At 36.0% G+C, this 21964-nt stretch overlaps 1 protein-coding gene across 14 annotated transcripts in view; it reads left to right on the top strand.

Annotated features, from left to right (window-relative positions):
• Positions 1-21964, top strand: part of HDAC9 (histone deacetylase 9) — a 460923-nt gene that overhangs the window by 352717 nt on the left and 86242 nt on the right. For 13 of the 14 annotated variants that reach the window (XM_032684266.1, XM_032684274.1, XM_032684321.1 and 10 more), the window contains 4 exons: positions 7083-7138; positions 7381-7468; positions 11845-11964; positions 12289-12386. In XM_032684266.1, coding sequence (XP_032540157.1) covers positions 7083-7138; positions 7381-7468; positions 11845-11964; positions 12289-12386 — 362 coding nt within the window. The remainder of the gene's footprint in view (positions 1-7082; positions 7139-7380; positions 7469-11844; positions 11965-12288; positions 12387-21964) is intronic. The other variant, XR_004356384.1, reaches the window with a different exon arrangement.

Here is a 21964-nt window from a genome sequence, read left to right as displayed (position 1 = left end):
AGAGGAAAACAAGGAGAGGTTCTGCATCTGTGGTCTTTTGGGTTTCAGATTTCATTTGTAACTCTTAGAGCTTCCAAAGAATCTCACCGTTAGGACTTATGGGTGTTTTTTCCTGTAAGTGTTTAAGTTGCTGATATTTTCGTTTTGTTAATGAAATTATTCAAACTTATGCTGCCATTTGTTTTGTTGCCATGTATTAGGTGTTTATGAAATGGTTGATACTACATTTAAGCACTTGGTATTCAGACTGTTTTACGTTAGTATGATAATTTTGCAATAATTATACTTTCTTGAATAATGTCCTCCAAAATGTTATTTGTTGTTGTAATGGTTGTTTTATTGTGTGTTGTATTGTGAACACTACATGTGTCTAAACTTCTTTTCTGATAACAAATTGTACATTTCTCTGACTGTCCCTTGACAGCTTAAAATTGACTGGCAGGTATAAAAGTACAGGTGGAAAATATAATTTAAAAAGAGTATATCTAATAAGAACTTCTTTTTGCAATGGGAGATGACTTTCTGTCATCATTGGTAACTCAGTGCCAGAGCAATCCATGGAACTACTGAAAATCCAAAGGAACACTTCTGAAACATTTTTCTTCAGCCTCAGATGGCCCCCTTCAGTACTATTATAAGCCAGGATTAATTATTTTAAGTACAGAACCCATAATAAAGATTACTGTCTAGTTCACTTTGTATATCCTTTAAATATGTCAGTGTTGGTGATGCCAACACTTTTTTGTGATAGAAACATGTAGTGCCACGTATTTTTAATTTGACAAATTGGAAACAGAAGAGACCTACACAATAAACTATCAAGAGCTGATAGGATTTGTATGATTATTCCCTGTTTAAAAAAAAAAAAAAGAAAAACTTTGAATGCATTAAGAAGCAGTTTTCCAAAAGAGCACTCAAGAAAAAAGGCACACAAGTTAAAAGCATGGTCTGAGGACTGTCCCAGATATCCACTTCAGCTGAATCGAGTGAAGCAAACGTCCTTTTTCTGCCTTATCATATGTATGTGTGTGCACACACACATGTAAAGTTGCCCTGCTGGTAGTTAGGGGTCATTTAACAGAATGAAAGCAATTGAAATGAGTTTCCTCCAAACCATAATCTGATACATTCCTGGGATGGTTCTTTCTGATAAGTCAGGTTGAATCAATACCAAAATAAACCTCCTGCGTTTGGTCATTGCTACTCTGGTGTCTTTGTATAATCCATGGATGACTTAAATTGAACCTGAAACTCTCATTCCAAGTGAGCTTGGTTTTTGCTGTTCTCAAGGCCTTTGTCACACAGGACTGTGAAGGAATCATCATGTGGTAAGTAGCACTAATCTAGTGAATAAACAGAATTAGCTTAATCAACCTCCTCTTCTCCCCACGTTCTTAGTTTTCTAGTCTTAAAAGTATTATGTTTAAAAATCTTCAGCTCTCTTTCACAGCTCTACTGCTATGTTTTCTTGGAACAAAAAACTGAAAGGAATTATCATTTTAAAGATATAATAAACAAAAATATCTGAAAACAAATGTCTTCCCAGTCCTACAGTGTCCTTCCTCCCGTAAAGCTTCAGGCCAGCAAATTTTCATACTTGCCTGAACAACACAAACCCCCATACAACTCCTCTGGTTACCTACAAAAATCTCCTTTCCTGGAAAGTGTTCTGTGCTCAGGTGCCTCCTGGACAGTACTTCTCATGCAAGCTCTGCCCTACCCTTGTTTCTACCTCCATGCCCTATAAAACTCTTCCTCTGCCTTAAAAAAAAATTCTAAATGTGACAACCACAGAAAGAGGTATTTTTCCACACCCAGACACAGCATTTTTAACAATGCATAGTGTGTAAGAAACAGTAACAAATGAATGCTTATTTTACTACTGTTAAAGATACGGTTGATAAAAGCCATCAATCAAAATTACCAATGAAATCTTTTAGATAGAAGTTTGTATTCTGTGCTTTTACAAAGTTACAAAAATTGCAAAATTTCATATGAAACCATCTCTTATATACTTTATCCCAGCAATTATGGTTATATTTATAGCTGAATGACTGTTATTATTTCATATAATCATACAACTTTAATTATATGTGTGGTACATAGCTTATCTCCATGACCACTCTGTACTTAAAACTCTCTCTCTGCTTTCTTTCCCAATATAGTTAACACTAGTTGTGGCTAAACAGGGCATCGTGGTTGTGTAGAAGTTAGTCAGCAAGCACCAGCTTCTCCTGTGTATTTTCTGGTGCTATCCTCTTAAACCTTCAGGAAAGCAGACAGGGAACTCTTTGTTTCCATCAAAGTTCGATGTTTAATGTCCATTTCTGTGTTCTCGGCCTCTACTACCTTCCTCTGCAAGACAAAATAGTATTCCCCCCTGTCCATTACTATTTTCTTGGCAAATCTACATGCTTCTAATACTGCTTTGTTAAATCACGGGTTCTTCCTCACTGCATTCATAGACCCCCAGGGTCAGATACTGGCTCCTGCTCTGGCAGTATGAGTAGCTTGCAGAATTGTCCTAAACAGGTACCCAAGGATCGTCTCAGCCTTATACCACTCCCCCTTTTGCTTACCCTCTCTGATGGGTGGCGTAGTTTGGGATTGTGTTACAGCAGAAGTGGCATTGGTAAGAATAGCATTATCTTCTTCCTGTTACCAGTTGCAAGTGCAAGTCCAAGAACGCCATGTTTAAGCACTGCTAATTTTAAGAGCTAAATGCTAGGTAGGTTAAGGGATTTAGACATGTAGAAAATAGCAACTTTAACACCCAACCTTTGAGAATGTTGAGCTTCAAGTGTGGAATTCAGACCCTGAGTTAGTTACCAGGTCTCCATCTAAAATACACAGAGGTTCCCAAGAAAGCTGTCCTTGGCAAGGTGTGCTGTTATATCAGCTAGTGAAAGGGAAAAAATTCTGGTAAGAAATTTACTCATTATTAGGGATTACACCCATTTTCCTGAAAGCCTTTTCTCAAAGATTATGAACTTCTGAACAGAATCTCAAAATCACAGAACAGTTGAGGTTGAAAGTGACCTCAGGAGGTCATTTCATCCACTTCCCTTGCTCAAATAGAGTGACCCTTGGGCTAGTTTGTGTATCTCTAGAGATGGAGACTCCACAACCTCTCTGGGCAGTCTGTTCTATTGCTCAGTCACCCACATAGTAAAAGTTTGTTCAGATGAAACCTCTGATGTTTTGGTTTGTGCCCGTTGCCTCTTGAATAGTTGGGTTAGATGGTATTGCTCTTTCATACAAGGCTTCACAACTTAAAATACAAGAAGACCTTCAATTCCTTCAACTGGAAGGAACATAATAATAATAATTCAAGGTTTTGATGTCTGAATAAGAACTGAGGAAGAGCGTGCATGACTCTACACCTATTGTTAGAAATCTCACACTGAAAAGATGTGTCTCAATATCTACTTCATGGACCACATAACCTAAATACACAGAGGTGTGGGAAAAATATTTAGAAATTCATCCCCATGTTGAAGAAGTAGTTGAACCTGGATCTTCTACTTCTTCAGTAAGTGCTCTTGGAGTGCCTGCTGGGATTCATTGCTATTTCTTGCATGGCACTGGCTTTTTTTGCAGTAACAAAAAGCCAGAGAATTTTACTAGAGTAGTACCAGACTGAAACTAGTATATACTGCTTCTCAGCGAGACTTCTCACCATACCTGGAGTACCCGACTGGCCAGGTCACTTTTGGTCCACTTGGAATCAAGGCAGAGCAAGCTCCTCACTGTCATATGAAGGGAAGAGTCATTCACGCCTTGCTACAGTGACCACACGTTGCCCTAGAGAAAACTTGCCTATGTCTCGTTTTACCACCTTGTATAATAGAAACACCAGTGGAACTCTACAATAGGTGGTCAGTCCAGTCCCAAGCCCTGAATTAACCACCCATGTTATGGTATTGTCTTGAGTACTTGTCTTGGAAAGGTTCATGGAGAGGCCTGGGCATGATGTAGCCCACTGAGCACACTACAGAAAGGAATCAACTCTACCAGCAAAGACAAGAAGGCCACAGTAGGATGTGCACCTCTGGAGATCAAAAATCCAACTACCTATTTAGAGTCATGAAAGAAGAGAATACTTAGCTTACTGTGGAAAAATATTAACATGTTTTTTAGTTTTCATTAAAGGTCCAGCTCAGTGGGTTTATCTACTAGGGATCTGTGTAAACTGAATTTGGACAGACTTCTCTTCCTTTGTTATTCAAATATGCACAGATTGTAGAATATCTTTATTCAGTCTTTACTCTTTATGCTCAAATAAAGGTAATCACATAATGGCACACACATGAATCCTTTTTCTAATGTTCACATCTGTCAGTCAGTGTAATGTTCTGTCTACTTATAAAGGTGTCTGTATCCTAGTATAAATAAGGCTCTGTACAAAAATGCTTTGCATTTATGTGTGTTGGCTTAATTTTTAACATATTGCTCTGTGTTAGTCTTTCTGTCTTTAAAGCAGATTTTTGTCTTTTTATCTACTGTTCTGAGCTCACTGTCTGGTATCTAAAAATTGCCTAAAGAAAAGAATTCACATTCCATTGTGCTAATGTACACTGTGTTCAGGCAAAGCTTGAAAGGAGGACAAATGAAGTGTTTTTATCAATTGCACAAAAGTTGCTGTTAGTACTGTATGGTACAAATATTTTTCAGTATTTGGTATAATTCGACTATATGTTTTAACATTGGTATGAAATATGCATTGTACTTTTTAAAAAGAAAATTTCCCATGTGAACACTGAACATTTTGTAATGTAAAAACACATAAAATATGGTCACCTGATGTGAATGTCCTGCATGCTCATGGAGAACTGTAATAGTTAAGTTCTGATTGCAGAAATTCGCTAGATGTCACAGAACAGGACTTCCAAAGAGTCATGTCAAAATAAAGGAACAGAAAAGAGAAGCGTGTACTGTACTGTCATGTTGTCAAAAACAACAGTATTGATGTTTTCTGTCTCTATATTGCCCCACGAAATCCTCCCAGAGATAATCGTCTTAATTATATTGATCTCTCGGGAATGCTGATAAAGTTAGATGATAATGAACTGTGAGCTGAGCAGGGGCAGTTGTAAGCCTTGCATGAACTTTTTCCAAATTTGTAAAAATATTGAGAGAACAAAATACAGGTAGCATCATGCTCTCTCTCTAGTAATACCCTCTTTGCTGAGTTTTTTTCCCACATCATTATCTGTACATTCCTCAGCATACACATACTTTGTTTTTTCATGAATGCTACAAAAGAATTCTTTACTGAATTCTTCTCTAAGTCATATTTTGTGTGAAAAGGAAATGTTAAAAAATCCTCAGAAGGATAAGGAATAGGGTTTTAGCTAAGTCTAAAGCTGGTTTAGTTCTGTGGATTATTGCAGTCCACAAGGCCTTTTCTTTTTTTTTGCTGATGTGCTTGATCTGTAGGCAGTTTATATCCCACCTCCAGGAATGCCTGCCTAAATCAGAATGTATATATTTTTTGTGCCTTTAATTGTTGGGTTGTTGTATTTTTTTGAGGTTGGTTTTGGTTTTTTAGTGTGGACATTAATGCATAATAAGGCATACTGTCAAATCCTTCAGATTCTTTAAATGGTGGCCAGAAGAACCACTGTTACAGATGCACTCTGTTTGCATTGTAATTTAAGTTTACTGAAGCCTGATAGAACTTTGGCCATGCTCCACAAAACTTGACTGCTTGGATTACATTTAGCAGCAAATTAAATGAGACAATCTGATAGTATTTGTTTATAAAGTAATGCCAGTGAATCAACATAGGTAGACAATTGCACAGATACACGCAAAACACACATCCATAGGATTGTAAATAAACAGATTTCACAGGAACCAATCTAACTCTATTAACTGCCATGTTGTTTCTCCTTATTTACACCTGTGTGAGTGAAAGTTAAATGATTGTTATGTTTGTTTCAGATAAGAGAAGGCTGAAACATTCACATTTATCTAGTTTGAGTATATTGAACTGGACTCCTTTAATACTGATCATCAAATACAGAAATATTCCAGTCTTTTTTTTCCTGTCCCCTCCTCTCTGAAAATACAGTACTTGATGGTATTTGTGTGAGGCGATGTGAAAATACAAGTTTGGCTGATACCTCATGTACAGATTACAATTTCTTATTTTTATGTATGTAGTAATCATCATTAATTTGATGGCAAATATATAGCTGAGTAGAATAAACCATCTTGAGTAGCTGAAATAAAGAGTAAATGTAATGAAGCAGTGGTGTTATTTCTTAATCCGTTGTAAGAGAAATTTGATATGATACACAACCTTATGAAACACTTGCTTCTTTAATATACAATCTGACTTTCTGAACAGAGCTACCTTGCCAGAACTTCTACATTTTCCCTTTACCTTACCCACACTGGAAGGAAGGAATTTTCATTTTCCTTTTATCCTCAGTGACTCTAGAGGCAAAAGTTCCTTGATCATCACTGATCCTAGTGCTGTACTTTATGAAAATTATATACAGTTCCAGAACGTGTGTTAGAAAATGACTTTAGGGAATCTATTAAACTTGCAAGCATGGCAGGTTCCCAAGTTTAATTTATGGTTTGCAGAAATATGGGACATTCATTGTCGCCCTTTTTCTGCTGTTAGAAATTACATGTGTGTGGGTCTGAATTTATCATTTAGTCCATACAGAGGTAAGGTCAACAGTGGATAATCATGTAAAATATAAACCTCAAGCTACTTTGATTTTGAAGCATGTCAAGATGGAGCAAATTAACTTTACATGATCTTAGATGCTTCCTTTAAATGTGAATTCTAGACAGCAGAATTGATAACAAGGGCTTTCTCACCCTGCCTTTTTCCTTCTCTTTAGATCATGTTGTGTGTGTATGTATGTATGTGCATGTGTGTATTCATGTAAGTTTATATGCCACTGTTCTCAACTATATTATTTCTGGCAATACTGTGAATGGGTGATTGGACAGAAAAAGAGCCTCTAATAGATTTCAATCCCATCTGCCTGCTGCTCTGTTTTGCACTCAGTCAAGTATTTTTTTAAGCTGATAATTGAAAACCTATCTTGTTCTTACAGAATGGCTTTGCTGTTGTAAGGCCCCCAGGCCATCATGCTGAAGAATCAACAGCCATGTAAGTACCAGGGAATATTGCCCATCTTGGAGCACTAAGGTTACTGGCAATCACCTGTGTTGTGCATGTCTCTGAAGAACTGTAATTGTTAGCAGATGACTGAAAAGGCTTTCCAGGTACTCCCAGAAGCAGATTTATGGCCTCAGAGATCATATAGCATTTTTTAAAATGCTCTGAACATTATTTATAGCTATTTTCGTGACTGATTTGCTTTCTTATTTCTGTTCTTCTCTATTCCACAGGGGGTTCTGCTTTTTTAATTCAATTGCAATTACTGCCAAATACTTGAGAGACAAGCTAAATATAGGCAAGATATTGATTGTAGATCTGGTATGTATTCTTGGCAAGCATCACACTTTTAATGCATCTAGATAAAATATAATGAATTTGTATTTATATGTCAGACTTTCCAGCTTTTAATTCCTACAAGTAATAAAGGTGTGCATTTCCTCTGATTTTGGGAACTCATTAAAGCCAGGATGGCAGTACTGAAGCTATAAACATGTATGTTTCACTTTAATGGTGTTAACTGCAATTTAATGAGAAGAAGGCACAGATCAGGGCAACTTTTATGGTCCTTAAATGAATTGATACTTCCACCATTAAAATAACCCTACAGAACCCAAGTTTACTTTTCCCTCCAGAATACAAACTTTAAATAGTCAGATGTTCTTTAAAGGATGTTGTTGCATTGATAACCAAATTAGCCACTTTGCCCAGCTAGCAATGATTTGACTTGTTGTGTAACTTCGATATTATTAAACAAATCAACAGGTCATTCCCTCTAGGAAGCTTTCAAGTCATGTATGTCAGGTTTTGATGGTTCCCTGAAGGAAAGCTATGTGATTAAAAAACCACTTCATTGGATTAGTCTTGTATTTTAATAGAAGGCATTCTTACACAATACTTAATATGTTTAACAAATGGATTATTTAAATGCAGATGACATTTGGCATGTTGGCTGTATTATTTTCATGAATAATGAATTGGAGCTCTGCCTTGCACTTAAAGGATCAGCCCAATGCACAGCCCAAGGAAAGTTGAATGCTGATTTATGAGCACCATTTTTGTTTTCCTACAGTTCATGACGAGGTGTAATAGGGTGTCTGACAAAGCATAGACAGGAAATGAACCCTGGCATCAAAACCTAACCTGTTACATCTGCACTTAATTAATTTTTGCAGGTGATAAAAGATTTAAAGACAAAATATGTTAAAGGGTTTTTGAAGTGCAGGGCTTAATAGTCTAAATCTTGTTCATATCTGCACTCATAATTAAATCTTATTGTGGAGTCATGGCCTTACCATCTAGCACTTTTGTTCAGTTAAACATGCGTACTGGCTGTTGAAGAGAAGCAGAGAAAGGGGGAGTATGGGAGAAGGAATGGCAAGTGAAAAATTAGTGGTATATGTATATGGGTAGATTAAGTATTCTTAGAATGTTTTACAAATATTTCTCAGATTGGTCTCCTACAATTTATAAACATAATTATAAACTGACAGAAACTAGTATTTTTGAAAAATTCACTTCTACTATATGTTGTGTTTGTTCGTTGACTTGAGTCTTTCAGTTCATTGATGTAAGTGCTGGCCAAAAGTAGAGTCTCTGTTTATTCTCATTTTTAATAGGAAAATCCTATTCAAAGTTTGCATTTTGTGGATTTTTTTAAGTCTTTTTGTCTGTGAGTATTAAATTTGCCTTGTCAGGAAAAGAAAACATTTCCCTTTGACATACTTAGGCAATAAGCACTTAGAAATTCAGCTTCAGCTTTTCAAAGCAAGGTTAGATGTGCAAATCATTACCTGTGCAAATGATTACCTGTGAAGCTGCCTATCCTTGCCCAGGAAAGTACACAGGGAATGCTCAGCCTCTCTCTAACTCTGTCCCATTGGCCAGAATAACTCAGCTGATGAAAAGGAAGAAATATATGGCTGATACTGATTGCTTCATTCCTGGAGCAGTTGCAGTCCAGTCCCCAGTCTGCTCTATGGTCAGAGTAATGATGTACAAAAATTCATATGGAAGATTTCTTATGCATGCAAACTATGGATAAATCACAGGACAAACTGAATGAATGAACAAGTTAATAGTGATGTCTTTATTCCCACCAACAGAGAACTTAGGGCATCTGAAGGAAAGAATGGAATTACAGATGTTAGACTTGAAATTAACCTTCAAGACTATATTTTGATAGTGACTAGCACAGCAGGGTCCCATGCAAGTTGGCAGTTATACATGTTACTACAATATAAATATTAAAAAGTAATATCCTAACCCACACACTAAAGTATACTCCAGTTACAAATTAAATGTTGTCTTCATAGTTGCAACGTTTTCATATATAAATTCTTAACTTTTTAATTATCAATCTTCCCTTCATTTATTTCTACACTAAAACTCTGACATTTTTTTCCCTTACCCACCACTTGGATAAATCTCTGTTTTTGAACTGACTTACATACCCTGAATACATTTGATCTACTAAGGGCAGATTATGAACTCATTTCCCACATGCTAACATCCGCAGTCTTAAAGAACACATTCCTTTGTCTAATCAGAGAACTTACTGCTCTTCAAAACTGAGTAACCCTTAGTGGAATTAAGGTTTAGACAAGAAAGATAGCTTTGAGATTTGAATTAAAAAAAAAATAAAAAGGAGAAAAAAGTGTCTCTATGCCACTGAAGTATTTTTTTCTTCCCATTTGGAAACTGTTATCTAAAGACCCAAGTATTCATGGAAAAGAAAAACTAAAATCACAAAATGAAGTCCTATTGTGTTTTTAGTCATAATCCCTGCAGATCTGTATATGTGCCCAGCACAGCTGCTCATGTTGCAATCCTCATTCCAAGGTCATCCATACTTGTATGCATGTTAGCAGGATTTGAGTCTGTGTTGGGGTAAACCAATCACTTCTGTCACAGCTGAAGACTGAATGGATTTTGAAGGTTAGTTTGCATGCCAGAGTTTACTTCATGGGCCAGTCAGAACCCTCTAACACTACACTGGCTGCCTTCAAATCTCCAACACCATCACACCAGTGTGTACTCCTTTGCGCCTCTAATGTGTTACATTTACCCTTGGCATTAAGTCACAGCTGGGCTGCAACTCCATCCTCATGTTGTTTCAAGTACTTTCAACTGAGAAAAGAAACCATTATAATATTACCCTACAGAGGTCCCAGAGGAGGACCAAGTCAAGCACAATGCAGTACAAGTAAGACTCAATCAATGTAGAGAGTTCTGAGCAATGTGGGTAAAAGTCATGGGCTGCATCACCTGCAAGGAGGACAAGCAGTGATCAGTGCTTGCTGTGCTGTTGACAATGTACACCTTGAGGTACACCTTGAATCTTCCTGGGGTCTTTGTATTCTGAGGAAAATGTGACTGTCGTTCCTCTGTTACTAAATTTGATTTAGACCTCATAACATTTGTAAAGTAAATACACACTGGGTGACTGGGTGTTGCCGTTCAGAGTACTTTGTCTTAACATTTGTAAAGTAAATACACACTGGGTGACTGGGTGTTGCCGTTCAGAGTACTTTGTCTGTCCTCCTTCTTTATTCTCTAAATCAGAAATGTCAAAGGGATGGCTTAACAGAGGAGAATTAATAATTTCTATAACTTTTCAGCCTCTTAGAAATGCCAGTGAAGAAATTTTTTTTCTTACTTTTCTTTTACTGAAAGGCAAGTGGATTCTCCATTTTTACTTGTAGAATTCTTATGTGCCTAACCACATAGTACAGCAGTAAAAAACAAACTAAAAAAAATGGAAAAGCCTGCATCATCAGCCTTTGTTACATAGATATGCTGTCAGCATTTCTTTTTCAGTATTTTATGTAATGACAGAATTTTTTCACTGTTGTTATATAATGTTTGAAATATGGAGACTAGCCAAGGTCACTCCTCTATTGTGAAAGGCACCATCCTATCTGCCAGATGATTTAATAGCTAATGAGATCATATTCCTATGTCTTCAACTGTTGCCGTCATGATTTTGCAAAAATGAAGTATGAAGTCCTTTCTGCATCTGGCATCTCTTTTGATGTGGATCTAACTGCTGAGGGACTGAACTGAACTGAATGTTTCAAGAAAGCCAATTTACTCAGCTGGTCGCAGAGCCTTTGACCTCAATAGTGGAACTTGGCAAATCAATGAATACTCTTATGTTTAGTGTTCTGTCAAGAATTGTGAAAAAGCTCTGTAAACCATAGATCCTTCTGCAAAATACTAGTTTGTAGTTTAAACATTAGTCTTTCTTCAGAGGCCAATGAGGCTAGTTAATTAAGCCTGAGGGGTTATGAACTGTTGGCAGTTAATAAGTCATAAAATTCTTCCATAAAACAGGATGCTAGATTCCATCACTGAGGCAAGGAGTACAAAGAGCCGGTGTATAAATATCTAATTGTACAAAAGGACTGGGATTTCTCAATGACTGCTCATCTGGAGTCTCCAGGGCACGCTCGCTATGGTTTCCTGATTTTTAGAAGCCAGTTTAAAAAATGAGTGCATTAAAGAGTAATTTGCCTGAAAGTTCAGGAAGTATGGGGTGGTGAAGGGAGGGGGAAAGGAAAAGACAAAAGGAGGGCAAGGGAGAGGGAGAGAAACTGAGAGAGAGAGAGGAGGGGGGTGTAAAAGAAAGCAGAACTGAGCTCTCTACACTGAGTTGGACATTATTACATTTGTCATCTGTTTTCTTTCTCCTTTAGGATGTTCACCATGGCAACGGTACACAGCAGGCTTTTTATGCTGACCCCAGCATCCTGTATGTTTCCCTCCATCGCTATGATGAAGGCAACTTCTTCCCTGGCAGTGGAGCCCCAAATGAGGTTAGGTTTATTTCTTTAGAGCCCCATTTTTATTTGTATCTTTCAGGTAATTGCTTTGCATGATTACCCCTAATTTTCTTGTCCTTCTCTGGTTCTTTAAATTACACCAGATTACCAAATTGTCCACTGGGAGCAGGGGACCAGTAGAGAACAAGTGCATAACCCAGAGCAGTCCTTGTCAAACAAGGCTAGGCTGATCTGACATGTTGTTTGATGTTTGTTTCTCAAGCACATTTGAGAATTTTTTTCCCTTTCTCTCTCTCTTTTCCTCCTCCTTTTTCCTCTTTTTTTCACTCCTTTTAGCATTTTATTCCTCTTTTTCAGGTTGGAAGTGGCCCTGGTGAAGGGTATAACATAAATATCGCTTGGACAGGTGGCTTGGACCCCCCTATGGGTGATGTTGAGTATCTCGCAGCATTCAGGTTGGTACCTTTAAAAGTTTTGAAAAATAGTTGTAGAGCATAAGCACATGAGAGCTAATGTAATACTGAAAGTAAGGAGAATGACCTATGGTGAAACGAACTTAAATCTGGTATCCCAGTATATGAGAGTTTAGTAAATAATGTAAAAGGATAACTTAATTGTTGTGATCATCCACACAGAATTAACAATAATTTCTAGTTACTAATTGGTCACTGTTTTTTTCATTAACAAATGACTACCTATAACATTTGAATACAAGTATTTACACCAGGCAGAAGAAGATTGCTGTTTACATTCACATTGATTGCAGTTACGTGCCAGTAGAGCAGATAGAAAGTAATGTGAAGTATGGCCCAAATCCAGTCTCTCTCATTCACTTAAAAGACTCACAGATTTGAGCATTAGCTTTTTCTGTGAATTGTGGTAAAGTAATTATTTACCTAAAAGTAAATAATTGTGAAATATCACAGTAAGAATGATAGGAAATGTTGCATGCTCTATTTCTCTTCACTTTCAATAGCTAATTCTAATGAAATTTTATCCTTTCATAGGTGATGCATCATAATATTTAGTGTTATTTTCATGGGACCAGAGAAGAGAAAACTAGTTTAAAACTAGTCTTTTAGAGTTTCAGTAGTCCTGTCTTACATACACCATTTCCTTTCATTATAATGCAGTTTAATCGAAGGATTTAGTGAGCAACTCACCTTTCGAGACTGGGCAAATGCTACATATTTTTAAGGAGGTTTTCATTTAGTAGAAAATGGTATGCAGGAAAGACAATGAGAAAACCAACATGTATCTCCAATCTCTTTTAAGATATTTAGTTTGAAGTAGTGCATTTATCACAATATCCCACTGTTGTTGTGGAAAAGGTTCTAATTGTATTTCCATTTGCCTGTATTTAAAAAAGAGTCTAAACAAATAGTAAGTGGCAGGCTTCAAATTTCCTACACTTCAGTATTGCCTCAAGCTCTTTCCAGGATACATCTTATTCTTTGATGAGATTTTCATATAGGTTAAGGAACTGGATGGTTCAAATAACTGGTATTAGTGTCTGATATTAATATATTTGGTATTTCCACCCCAACATTCTTGATTTGGATCCAAACTGTTCCACTAATGATAGAGGTAATGTGACCATCTATTGATGCAGAGAATGGTGGTTGCAGCTTATTCAACAGAAGACTCACATAGCTTGAACTTTAATCATAATTGGTACCACTGCTATCCTGATGACAAATACATGGGCTTAATAGTACATTTACAAATGCGAACTTCACAGTTCTGTTTTAAGGCACACTAGTAAATAGTTTGGAGCAGCTAATATTGCTGCTATGCCTATTACTCCAGAATTAGAGGGAATTTCAATCTCTCTGCCTAAGCAAAGCAGCACTATTTCTGTGAAATAAGGAAAATAAAATTCACATAGGCTACTACACATTGACTTGCATACATACAATTAATTATAATTGTTATATTTTTAAGTCACATAAATTCAAAATAAAGCTTAGGATTTCCCTTTAATAAATCGCTGATGGTGAAAAATGTAATGCTGCTATTTTAAATGCATCCATTTAACTGTTTAATTAATGTTGTAATTAATGTGAAAATTACACATTGTGTTAAATAGGCAATTGCCTTTATTTTTTTTTAAGAATTATAATATCCTTGCTTGATTACAATAGATACTGCTGTTTTCTTTTTCTCCAAACAAGTATCAGCAACAGGAAATGTTTCCTTACCTCTCAGCCCCTTTTGTGCCCTCTGTAGGGCTTATTGATATGGATTAGTATGACTGGTATGATGGTTTCGAGTGGGGATCAAAGAAGCAAACAGCATGGAAATTTGAAGGGTGAATACAAAAATTTGTGAAGACCAGTAGCTATTTTCTATGCATCTAGTCTGAATGGTAGGTAAATTTACAACTCCTCATAGACACCTTATCCGTGGACCAGAATCTATCCCTGCTATTATCCAAAGTGTCACACATAATGTAGCCTGAGTTCTCAGTTTGACCAGAACAGAATTGTGAGACAGTAGTCAAGCAAGAGAGACCCACAGTTTATCCTTTAGCCACAGATAGAAAGGAAGGTACAGTCTTGGAGAAAATGAACAGAAGAGTTGGTAAAATATCCCAGCAAGTCAGCTGTTGTTCTGGAATTTTGACCTGCAGTCAGTTTTTAAGAAAATAAGTGGGTTTCATAGAAAGGAAAATATTGATTTTTTATTAAATTACTTTGTTTTATAGACAGACTTACAGACAAGATCTGAACTAAGGTGTGGAGAAAAGGTTGAACATCTTCAATTTTAAGAGAAAAATAAGGGACATCATACCTAGTCTCCAGTACACAGAGAGGTTACTCAGTATTTAGTCCCTAATGAAGGCAAGAGTGGGTGTTGGTGAAGGTCCTGTCCCTTGTAACCAAGGTGTAAGTTTGCAGATGGGTGGAGCCTGTTTGGAGAGAAGCCAAGGCTTTCTGCTTATGGGCAGCCTCCAGAGCTTTAATCCTTTGAGTTCTTAGGAACTGAGAAATTTGCATTAAAATAATCTAAAAATCCCTAGGGGGTGCACATAGCTTTCACCTTCTCACCAGCAGAGCCCTTATTTCATCCCAGAATTGCACCCAGCACATATTCGAAGTGTCACCAGCCTTGACACTAGGTAACTTGTTACTGCTTGATTGACTGTCAAATTTCACAGCAGAAATCCTTCTGAATGATAATGTCCACAGAAAAAAAGACCAAAGCTTTTTTCTGTCTCTAGAGTTCAGCTCATAATCAGGTATTATACATGACAATGTGTTTGATATCAGGTATATTGTTCTTAGGCCAGAATATATTTGTAGAAGAGTGTAAGCATTTACACATCTACATATATATACATGCAGGTAGCAGAATATTAGTTATTTTCCACTGCATAAAATCACTAGATAAATCTATTTTCAGTAAATCCTTTTAGGACTGAATAATATTGAGCATCACTCTTCCTTCAAACTGTTCGAGAAAGTATTTCTATTTCTTCAGGAAAAAAACAACTTTCGGTGTAAAAAAATGAAGAAAATGTGAAGGCATAATACAGAGTAGTCACTTCAAAGGCATGCTGAGTGAGTGGCTGCACTGGGACTATCGTGGAGAATAGCAAAAATAATGATGCTGGTTTGTGTCTGCCATTTTGATTTCAGTGCTACATGAAGAGTTTATTGTATTTTTGAACTAACTCTATGGCAAAATCAAACGTAAATGGCTGTAGCCAATTTTAAGATGAAGACTGCTCATTCATTTATAAAAGAATATGTTTTAATTTCTCTTCCATTTCTACTAAGAAGATGAGTTTGCTCATGTTAACTACAAGGAGGTAGTAGAAAATGTAGGAGAGAGAAGTCTCTGCATAATGAAAAGTGCAGTAATCAAATCACTATACCATTTAATTGTGCCAGAAAAGTGTTGTTTGATGTTTACCATAGTTAAGCAATTGGTATAGCTACGGAAATCCTTGAAATAATGACATTTTTCTAAAGGGCAGGCCTCTCTTTTCTCCTAAGATAACAAAAAGGCACAGCTCTTTCACTTTACTTTCAAGGCCTGGAGTATCCCTCTGGAGAGTTTGTTTCATCATTTACTTCCACCTATTCAGGTTAAATTTGCTTTAATCTCTTTGAAAGCAATAGGAGATGGTGGCTATTTTCTAAGAGGATGATTTTACACTCGAGTTTATGAGGATGTAATCCGCTCTCTTCTGCCAACAGTTATAGAAAAAATAAGAGCAATGGCTGACTAGTAATGTTCAAATCATTATTTTCATGAGCTCCACGTTATGCCAGATGTGCTCAGTAAAACAGGCAGCAGACAGAGGCTCAGGTCTGTTTTGTACATGCACATGTGTCTATGTGTGTACTTGGAGTTTACAGAGGGCAGGAGAGCTGTGTTTCCATAGAGTAGAATATAGAAGATACAGGAGGCAGTGGAAACAAATGTGAGTGTTGAGAAGAGTGAGGGAGAAGCAAGAGAGAGAAGGAAACTGAAGTGTGCCTTCCAACCACTTTGCACTGCTTTTATTCAAAAAAAGAGTTGCAAATTTGGCTTAACCAGCCAGTATGCTTTAGTTGCTTTGCACTACTCCAGAGTAATATAAAACATCTACAGCATATCAATGAACATGGCCATAAGAGCTTGCATAAAATGAAACATACATGTATGTATGATTCTTGGAATGATTAGAAACACTGTATGATAATATTATTTTTTAGCAGTCACGTGTTTGATTTTAATTTAAGAAGGTGACCAAATTAAAAAGAAATAGGTGCCATTAAGTCAAGGATTAACTATATCTACAATTTAATTTAAAATATAGCACAACATTTGTAATTACCTGCAAATATAATTTTAAACAAAGAAAGTTCAAAATTAAAATCATACTTGAAACCACATGTGTTAAAATGTAAAAATGAAAGAAAATTAAGGTGTGCAGAAAATCTTCATCCTGTCTTGCAGGTCTCAGTGTTTGGTTTGGGAGAAAATAAATACATTTAAAACTGTTTGTATTCTAAGGTCTCAAAAATATTAACAAAAATATTAATTGTCATCTTGAGGCCATACAGGGCATACTTAAGGTTATTTGAGAGACTGCATTGATGTATATCAACCCTTCTTTTTTCCTTAGTTTTGTATTTCTGGATCTGGTGACATTTAATTTTGACATTTCAAATTAAAAACTTTGTAAATGTACTTTTGTTGTTTTCAAATACATTGTCTTTGTTAAGTCTGTTTCAGCATAGATACTAATTTTTCTTTACCATTTAAGTTACACTTTAATGCCCTAAGAAGAACACTATATTTCTATATTCTTCTTATGTTTTTTCATTTAAGTTTGCATAGCTACCCTATATTTTTATAAATTAAATTAATTTTCTTGTAAATTCTACTTTTATAACTTTTTGTTCAGTGAGGAATTGGAGATAACTTCAAGAAGTTTCATGTATCCTGTTGGTATTGAATTTCATGGTCTTAAGTATGTGTGTCTGAAAAACAAAAATTCTTTATTTAGCTCAAATCACTACTCTTCCACTTTCATTAAATGTCCATTTGCTTAGGTACTACATGTGTAGATGAAACCCACATTCTTGCCTATTCACATTATTATTTTAAATACCTTTGTATGATCTCTCTCATGTCCTTTCCTATTTTTCTTCTTTCGAAATACAGTATTTCTAGTCTTTTTCAATCTGTCTTTGTTTAGAAATGTATTCAGTTGCCAGATAATTTTAATTGCTTATCTCTGAGGCTTGGCTATTTTCTGGAAATGAGCTAAATACACCACATGAGGGCGAACCATCGATTGATATTATTTTGAATATTATTATGGCTATCTTTGACATAACTGCTCTGCAATATTGTATAACTCTCTGACTGAGTAGAAACCTTGGTTTCTGATAAACATAGCAAAAGAATGTAGAAGACAAAATTCAGCATTTTTTCCTAACTGTACCTAACTGTTTGAAGTGAGTCATAGTACAATGGTATATTGTGATGTTTAATGAATTCCACCAAGAATAGCTTTTGAGAATAAAGTTCTTTCAAACAATGATTCTAAATACCCATAATTTAATGCTATTAATTTTTTATGACTGTAATATCTAGAGGCTACTGCTGAGGCTATATTGTAGCTAGACTGCATCTAAAAAATATGGTAAGACTCAGCTTCTGATTCAAATGTTTGATAATGTTTGATATCTCTTCAAAGAGATGAAAAGACAAAAGTATGGGAGGGAGGAAAAAAAAGCCAAGTGAGCTGCTCAGCCTCGTGAGTCAATAAAAGAACTAGAAGTAGACTGTGCTAACATCTTTAGAACTTTAATCTATTGTGTTATCAATGAACTCCATTTGCAATAGCCTCAGACTAGCAAAATGCCATGTTTATCTTTACTAATGGAAACTAATTATTTCTCAATATATTGCTTTGTAATAACTGCTAAAGATTATTCCAACTGTAGTTCTCTCTCTCATCTATTTGTTGACATCAATATGTTCAGCATTTCACTGTGTAAAGAGGAAGGCAGAATCTCTGTCCTACGTACGACAGGCAGCTAATGATTTACACATGCAAATGGACATCATTGAGAGTGCTAGTTATCCACAGTCCTTGTGCATTGTCAAGGGCAATGCTTTTGTGAAGAAAAATTATGGCTGAGCAGAACACAGTCATGGAAGCTCTAGGAAATATAAACAGTAGTTTCTGTGTGGATGTATATAGTTTGCCACAGCATTCTGCAGAGTTATAAGTTACAGTTTCAATCAGTTTTTCATTTCTGACCTTGTTGACTTCTACCAAGTGTCTTGAAAAGATGCACATTTCAACCAGAGATGTCTTTCTTTTCCCTTCTGCCATAGAACATGTTTTAGGAGAATTCCAATAAAGGTATACCAAACAGCTATAGAAAGATAACTCAAGAGTATCTGAGCAATTTCTTTTGAAGAAGTTTGAAGAAGGCAGAAGTTTGCTTGAAATATTATTTAAAAAATCTGTTTAGAGTATAATTTTCATATATAAATATTTCATAGTCCTGATGATTTGTGATTTTAGAATATTTTCTGGGTGTGATGGGGAAGGTTTTGTAATAATCGTAAATTTTCATGCTTTTTTTCTTTTCTTGACAAATGTTTTGAGCATTGAGATTATTAGTATCATGGGGATGGGGACAGAGTCCTTAGGAAATGGAGAAGCAGAGTTAAAAGCATTTGAAATACTGGTATAAACAGCTTTTTAACATTTTTTTATACTTCAAAGTTCACAATAAAACTAAAACTGGCAACAGTGTTTATACCCTGTGACCTCTTGTTCTTCCTACTTCTTTATTTTTATTTGGAAAATCTAACTTCTGACTAAAATACCCTAAATTTTCACCTTTTCTGTATCAGGATTTTTAAAACTGTATATGACGCTCCTTTCATTCACTGGAACTCAGAAGTGAAACCTTTTGTTACAGAAATTAATTAGTGTTGGCTTACTTTTCTACAGATGCAATTTCTTTTATTGACATGGCAGACTAGGGGGTGGAGGAGAAAGGATAATAAAATATGGCATGTGTCAGGTTTATGTGGTTCAGGTTAAAAACTATTTGATTAAAACCCCAAGTCATACATGATCTGTAGTTTCAAAGTACTGAAAAATACCTGAACTCTTTTCCAATATAACCATTTTCCAATTTTTGTTAACCCAGACAGATGAAAGAATAGAGGTGTGTGGATAAAGGTTTGCCATATTGTCAAGTACTTTGAGGGAAAGGTGAGAAATATCACCAAAAACATCCTGGAAGAAATTAAATGCAGCAAGAATGCGCAAGATATTTTTATCCTAAAATTTAAAATATCTGCGGCATTTAAATGGAGATAAATTTCAGGTCTGAATTAAAAGTTCCACAGCAACACTGAGTGTTTGTATAGATGTCCAGCCCCAATTTAAATTTTGTTGCTTTATAATAACTTATGAGAACTAGACTGTAGCCTGTAAAAAATATCCACATGTTCTCTGCTGGAACAGCTCCAGACTGTAACAGAACCACTAGATTGCACCCTGGTGCTTTATGTATTGTTTAATTGTTTTCCTTTGGTGGATATTTTTATTAAAAGCCCATTATCCAGAATCAGACAGAAGTGTTGTTTCAAGAACAGCAGAAACAGAGGCCTTTCAGCTACACAGTTCTTATTCATGCTTTCTTTAGCCATCTTAGCTAATGAGACCTCCACTATTATTCTTTTAATTCTTAGAGAAGAAAAAGAAATGCAAGTTTTTATTTTGATCCTTTCAAACATAAATAGGACTGCAGAGAAGTATTGTGAGGTCATGTGTGCTCACACACCTGTGTCTCAGTGTTAGTTTGCATGTGTACATCCAAGGCATATCTGTGCTTAAAGATGTTCTCATGCTTTTGCACAAATAATTCCTTGGAGATATTTTTTTATCCTAAAGATTTTGTGTACCTGTGCTACACTTTGCCCATAATGTAATTGCATGAAAGGAATAAGTATTTTTCATAGAAAAAAATATTCTAACAATTAAAGCTCCAGTAATTCTGAAGAAAAATAGAAAACCAGGCAAGAGTCAGATTTTGAAATCCTGAATTATGCTGAATAGCACTGTACTCAGTGCTGCAAGATGTTATGAGAGTTCTTGTTACTAGATATTGTTGGAGCCACAGCCAAGTATTTAATTACTTTTTAAAGTCAGCTTTTGGTCTTCTGGAGAGAAGTTTCAAACTATGAAAACATAAATGTCTCAAAAATAGATGTCTGTGAATAAGTTCAGGGAGGTCTATGACTCATGATTATATGGTATTAACAATACTGCTTGGGCCAAGAGTAATCCCATTAAATCAGTGCAGCTTTTTGAACAGCAAGTTGTTACCCAGTGTGAGGGAATCTGTCAGACTTCAAGCTCTGAGATATTAATTGTTTCTTTCAGGCAACATAAGCAAAATTCTCAGTTGGAGTGATGTGCCATTGTGTATATTTTTTTCAGGCAAACTGGAGTTTGTCTTGTGATCACGTTTACTAGGGTCAGGATTTAGAAGTAAATTGATCATTTGGGTCATTAGCTTATGCAGGTCTCAGTCGTGCACACCAACATAATTCATAGCTAAGATACAGAGTTGTTACTTATGCGAAATAGTAGCTTCTTGCAAAAATTACTGTTAAAAGAGTTTGTGAAATCAGAGGCTCTTCACCAAGTACATATGGCAGGATCTTATCTTAGATACTGTGACTACGTTTAACCTAATTAAGCAATCAAATCTTTAAGACTAGATACAAGCAGTTTCAAGAGTTGTTATGCCTTGAAACAAACTAAGCTTTGGAAGTATATAATTAGCTGATTTATATGTTTACCTACCACAAGCTTTCTTCCGATATTTATATCAGCAGTTAAAATAAAGTTACCAAAATTATTAATTTATGTTAAAAAAATGAAAAATGAAACCAAACAAATTACAGTGCTGTATAAACCAGGTTGAATAGCTATGTCTGGGATGCATTTCTCCTGTGCCATGCATAGGAGTGTACATGCTTATCAGAAGATATATGGTGGAGGGCTGAAGGGAAAGATGCAGCTAATTTGGTTCTTTTTCTCCCTGTCAGTAAATTGATTGGAGTCTGGTGCTTTGTCCCTCCTGTGCAGGGAGTACATTACTAAAGCAGAGATGACTAAAGACACCAGTTCCAGTAAGCAGGAGCTGTGGTTATGACATCTGATTTTCTTCTAAACTGGAACAAAACCAAAACTATTCGAAAGCTTCCAAGAAAACAACTAAGTTTGTGTTTCAAACCCTTTTGTGACAATGTTAGTATCTAACCTCATGGTGAGGACATCACCCTAGGAAGTTAGAAAATCTTAAGTGAAAAACCCTAACCCTTTGGAATTGGACTTGGCCTTAAGTTGCACCAGGGGAGGTTCAGATTAAATATTATGAAAAAAAAATCACTTAATGAGTGGTTTGACATTGGAATAAGTTGCCCAGGGAGGTGGTGGAGTCACCATCTCTGGAACTGTTCAAGAGGTGTCTGGATATGGCACTTGGGGGAT

Source organism: Chiroxiphia lanceolata, chromosome 1 (assembly GCF_009829145.1).
Source record: "Chiroxiphia lanceolata isolate bChiLan1 chromosome 1, bChiLan1.pri, whole genome shotgun sequence".
In the NCBI taxonomy this organism is placed as follows: domain Eukaryota; kingdom Metazoa; phylum Chordata; class Aves; order Passeriformes; family Pipridae; genus Chiroxiphia; species Chiroxiphia lanceolata.
The sequence above is the reverse complement of the archived record's forward strand: the minus strand, read 5'-3'. Positions and strand labels throughout refer to the sequence as shown.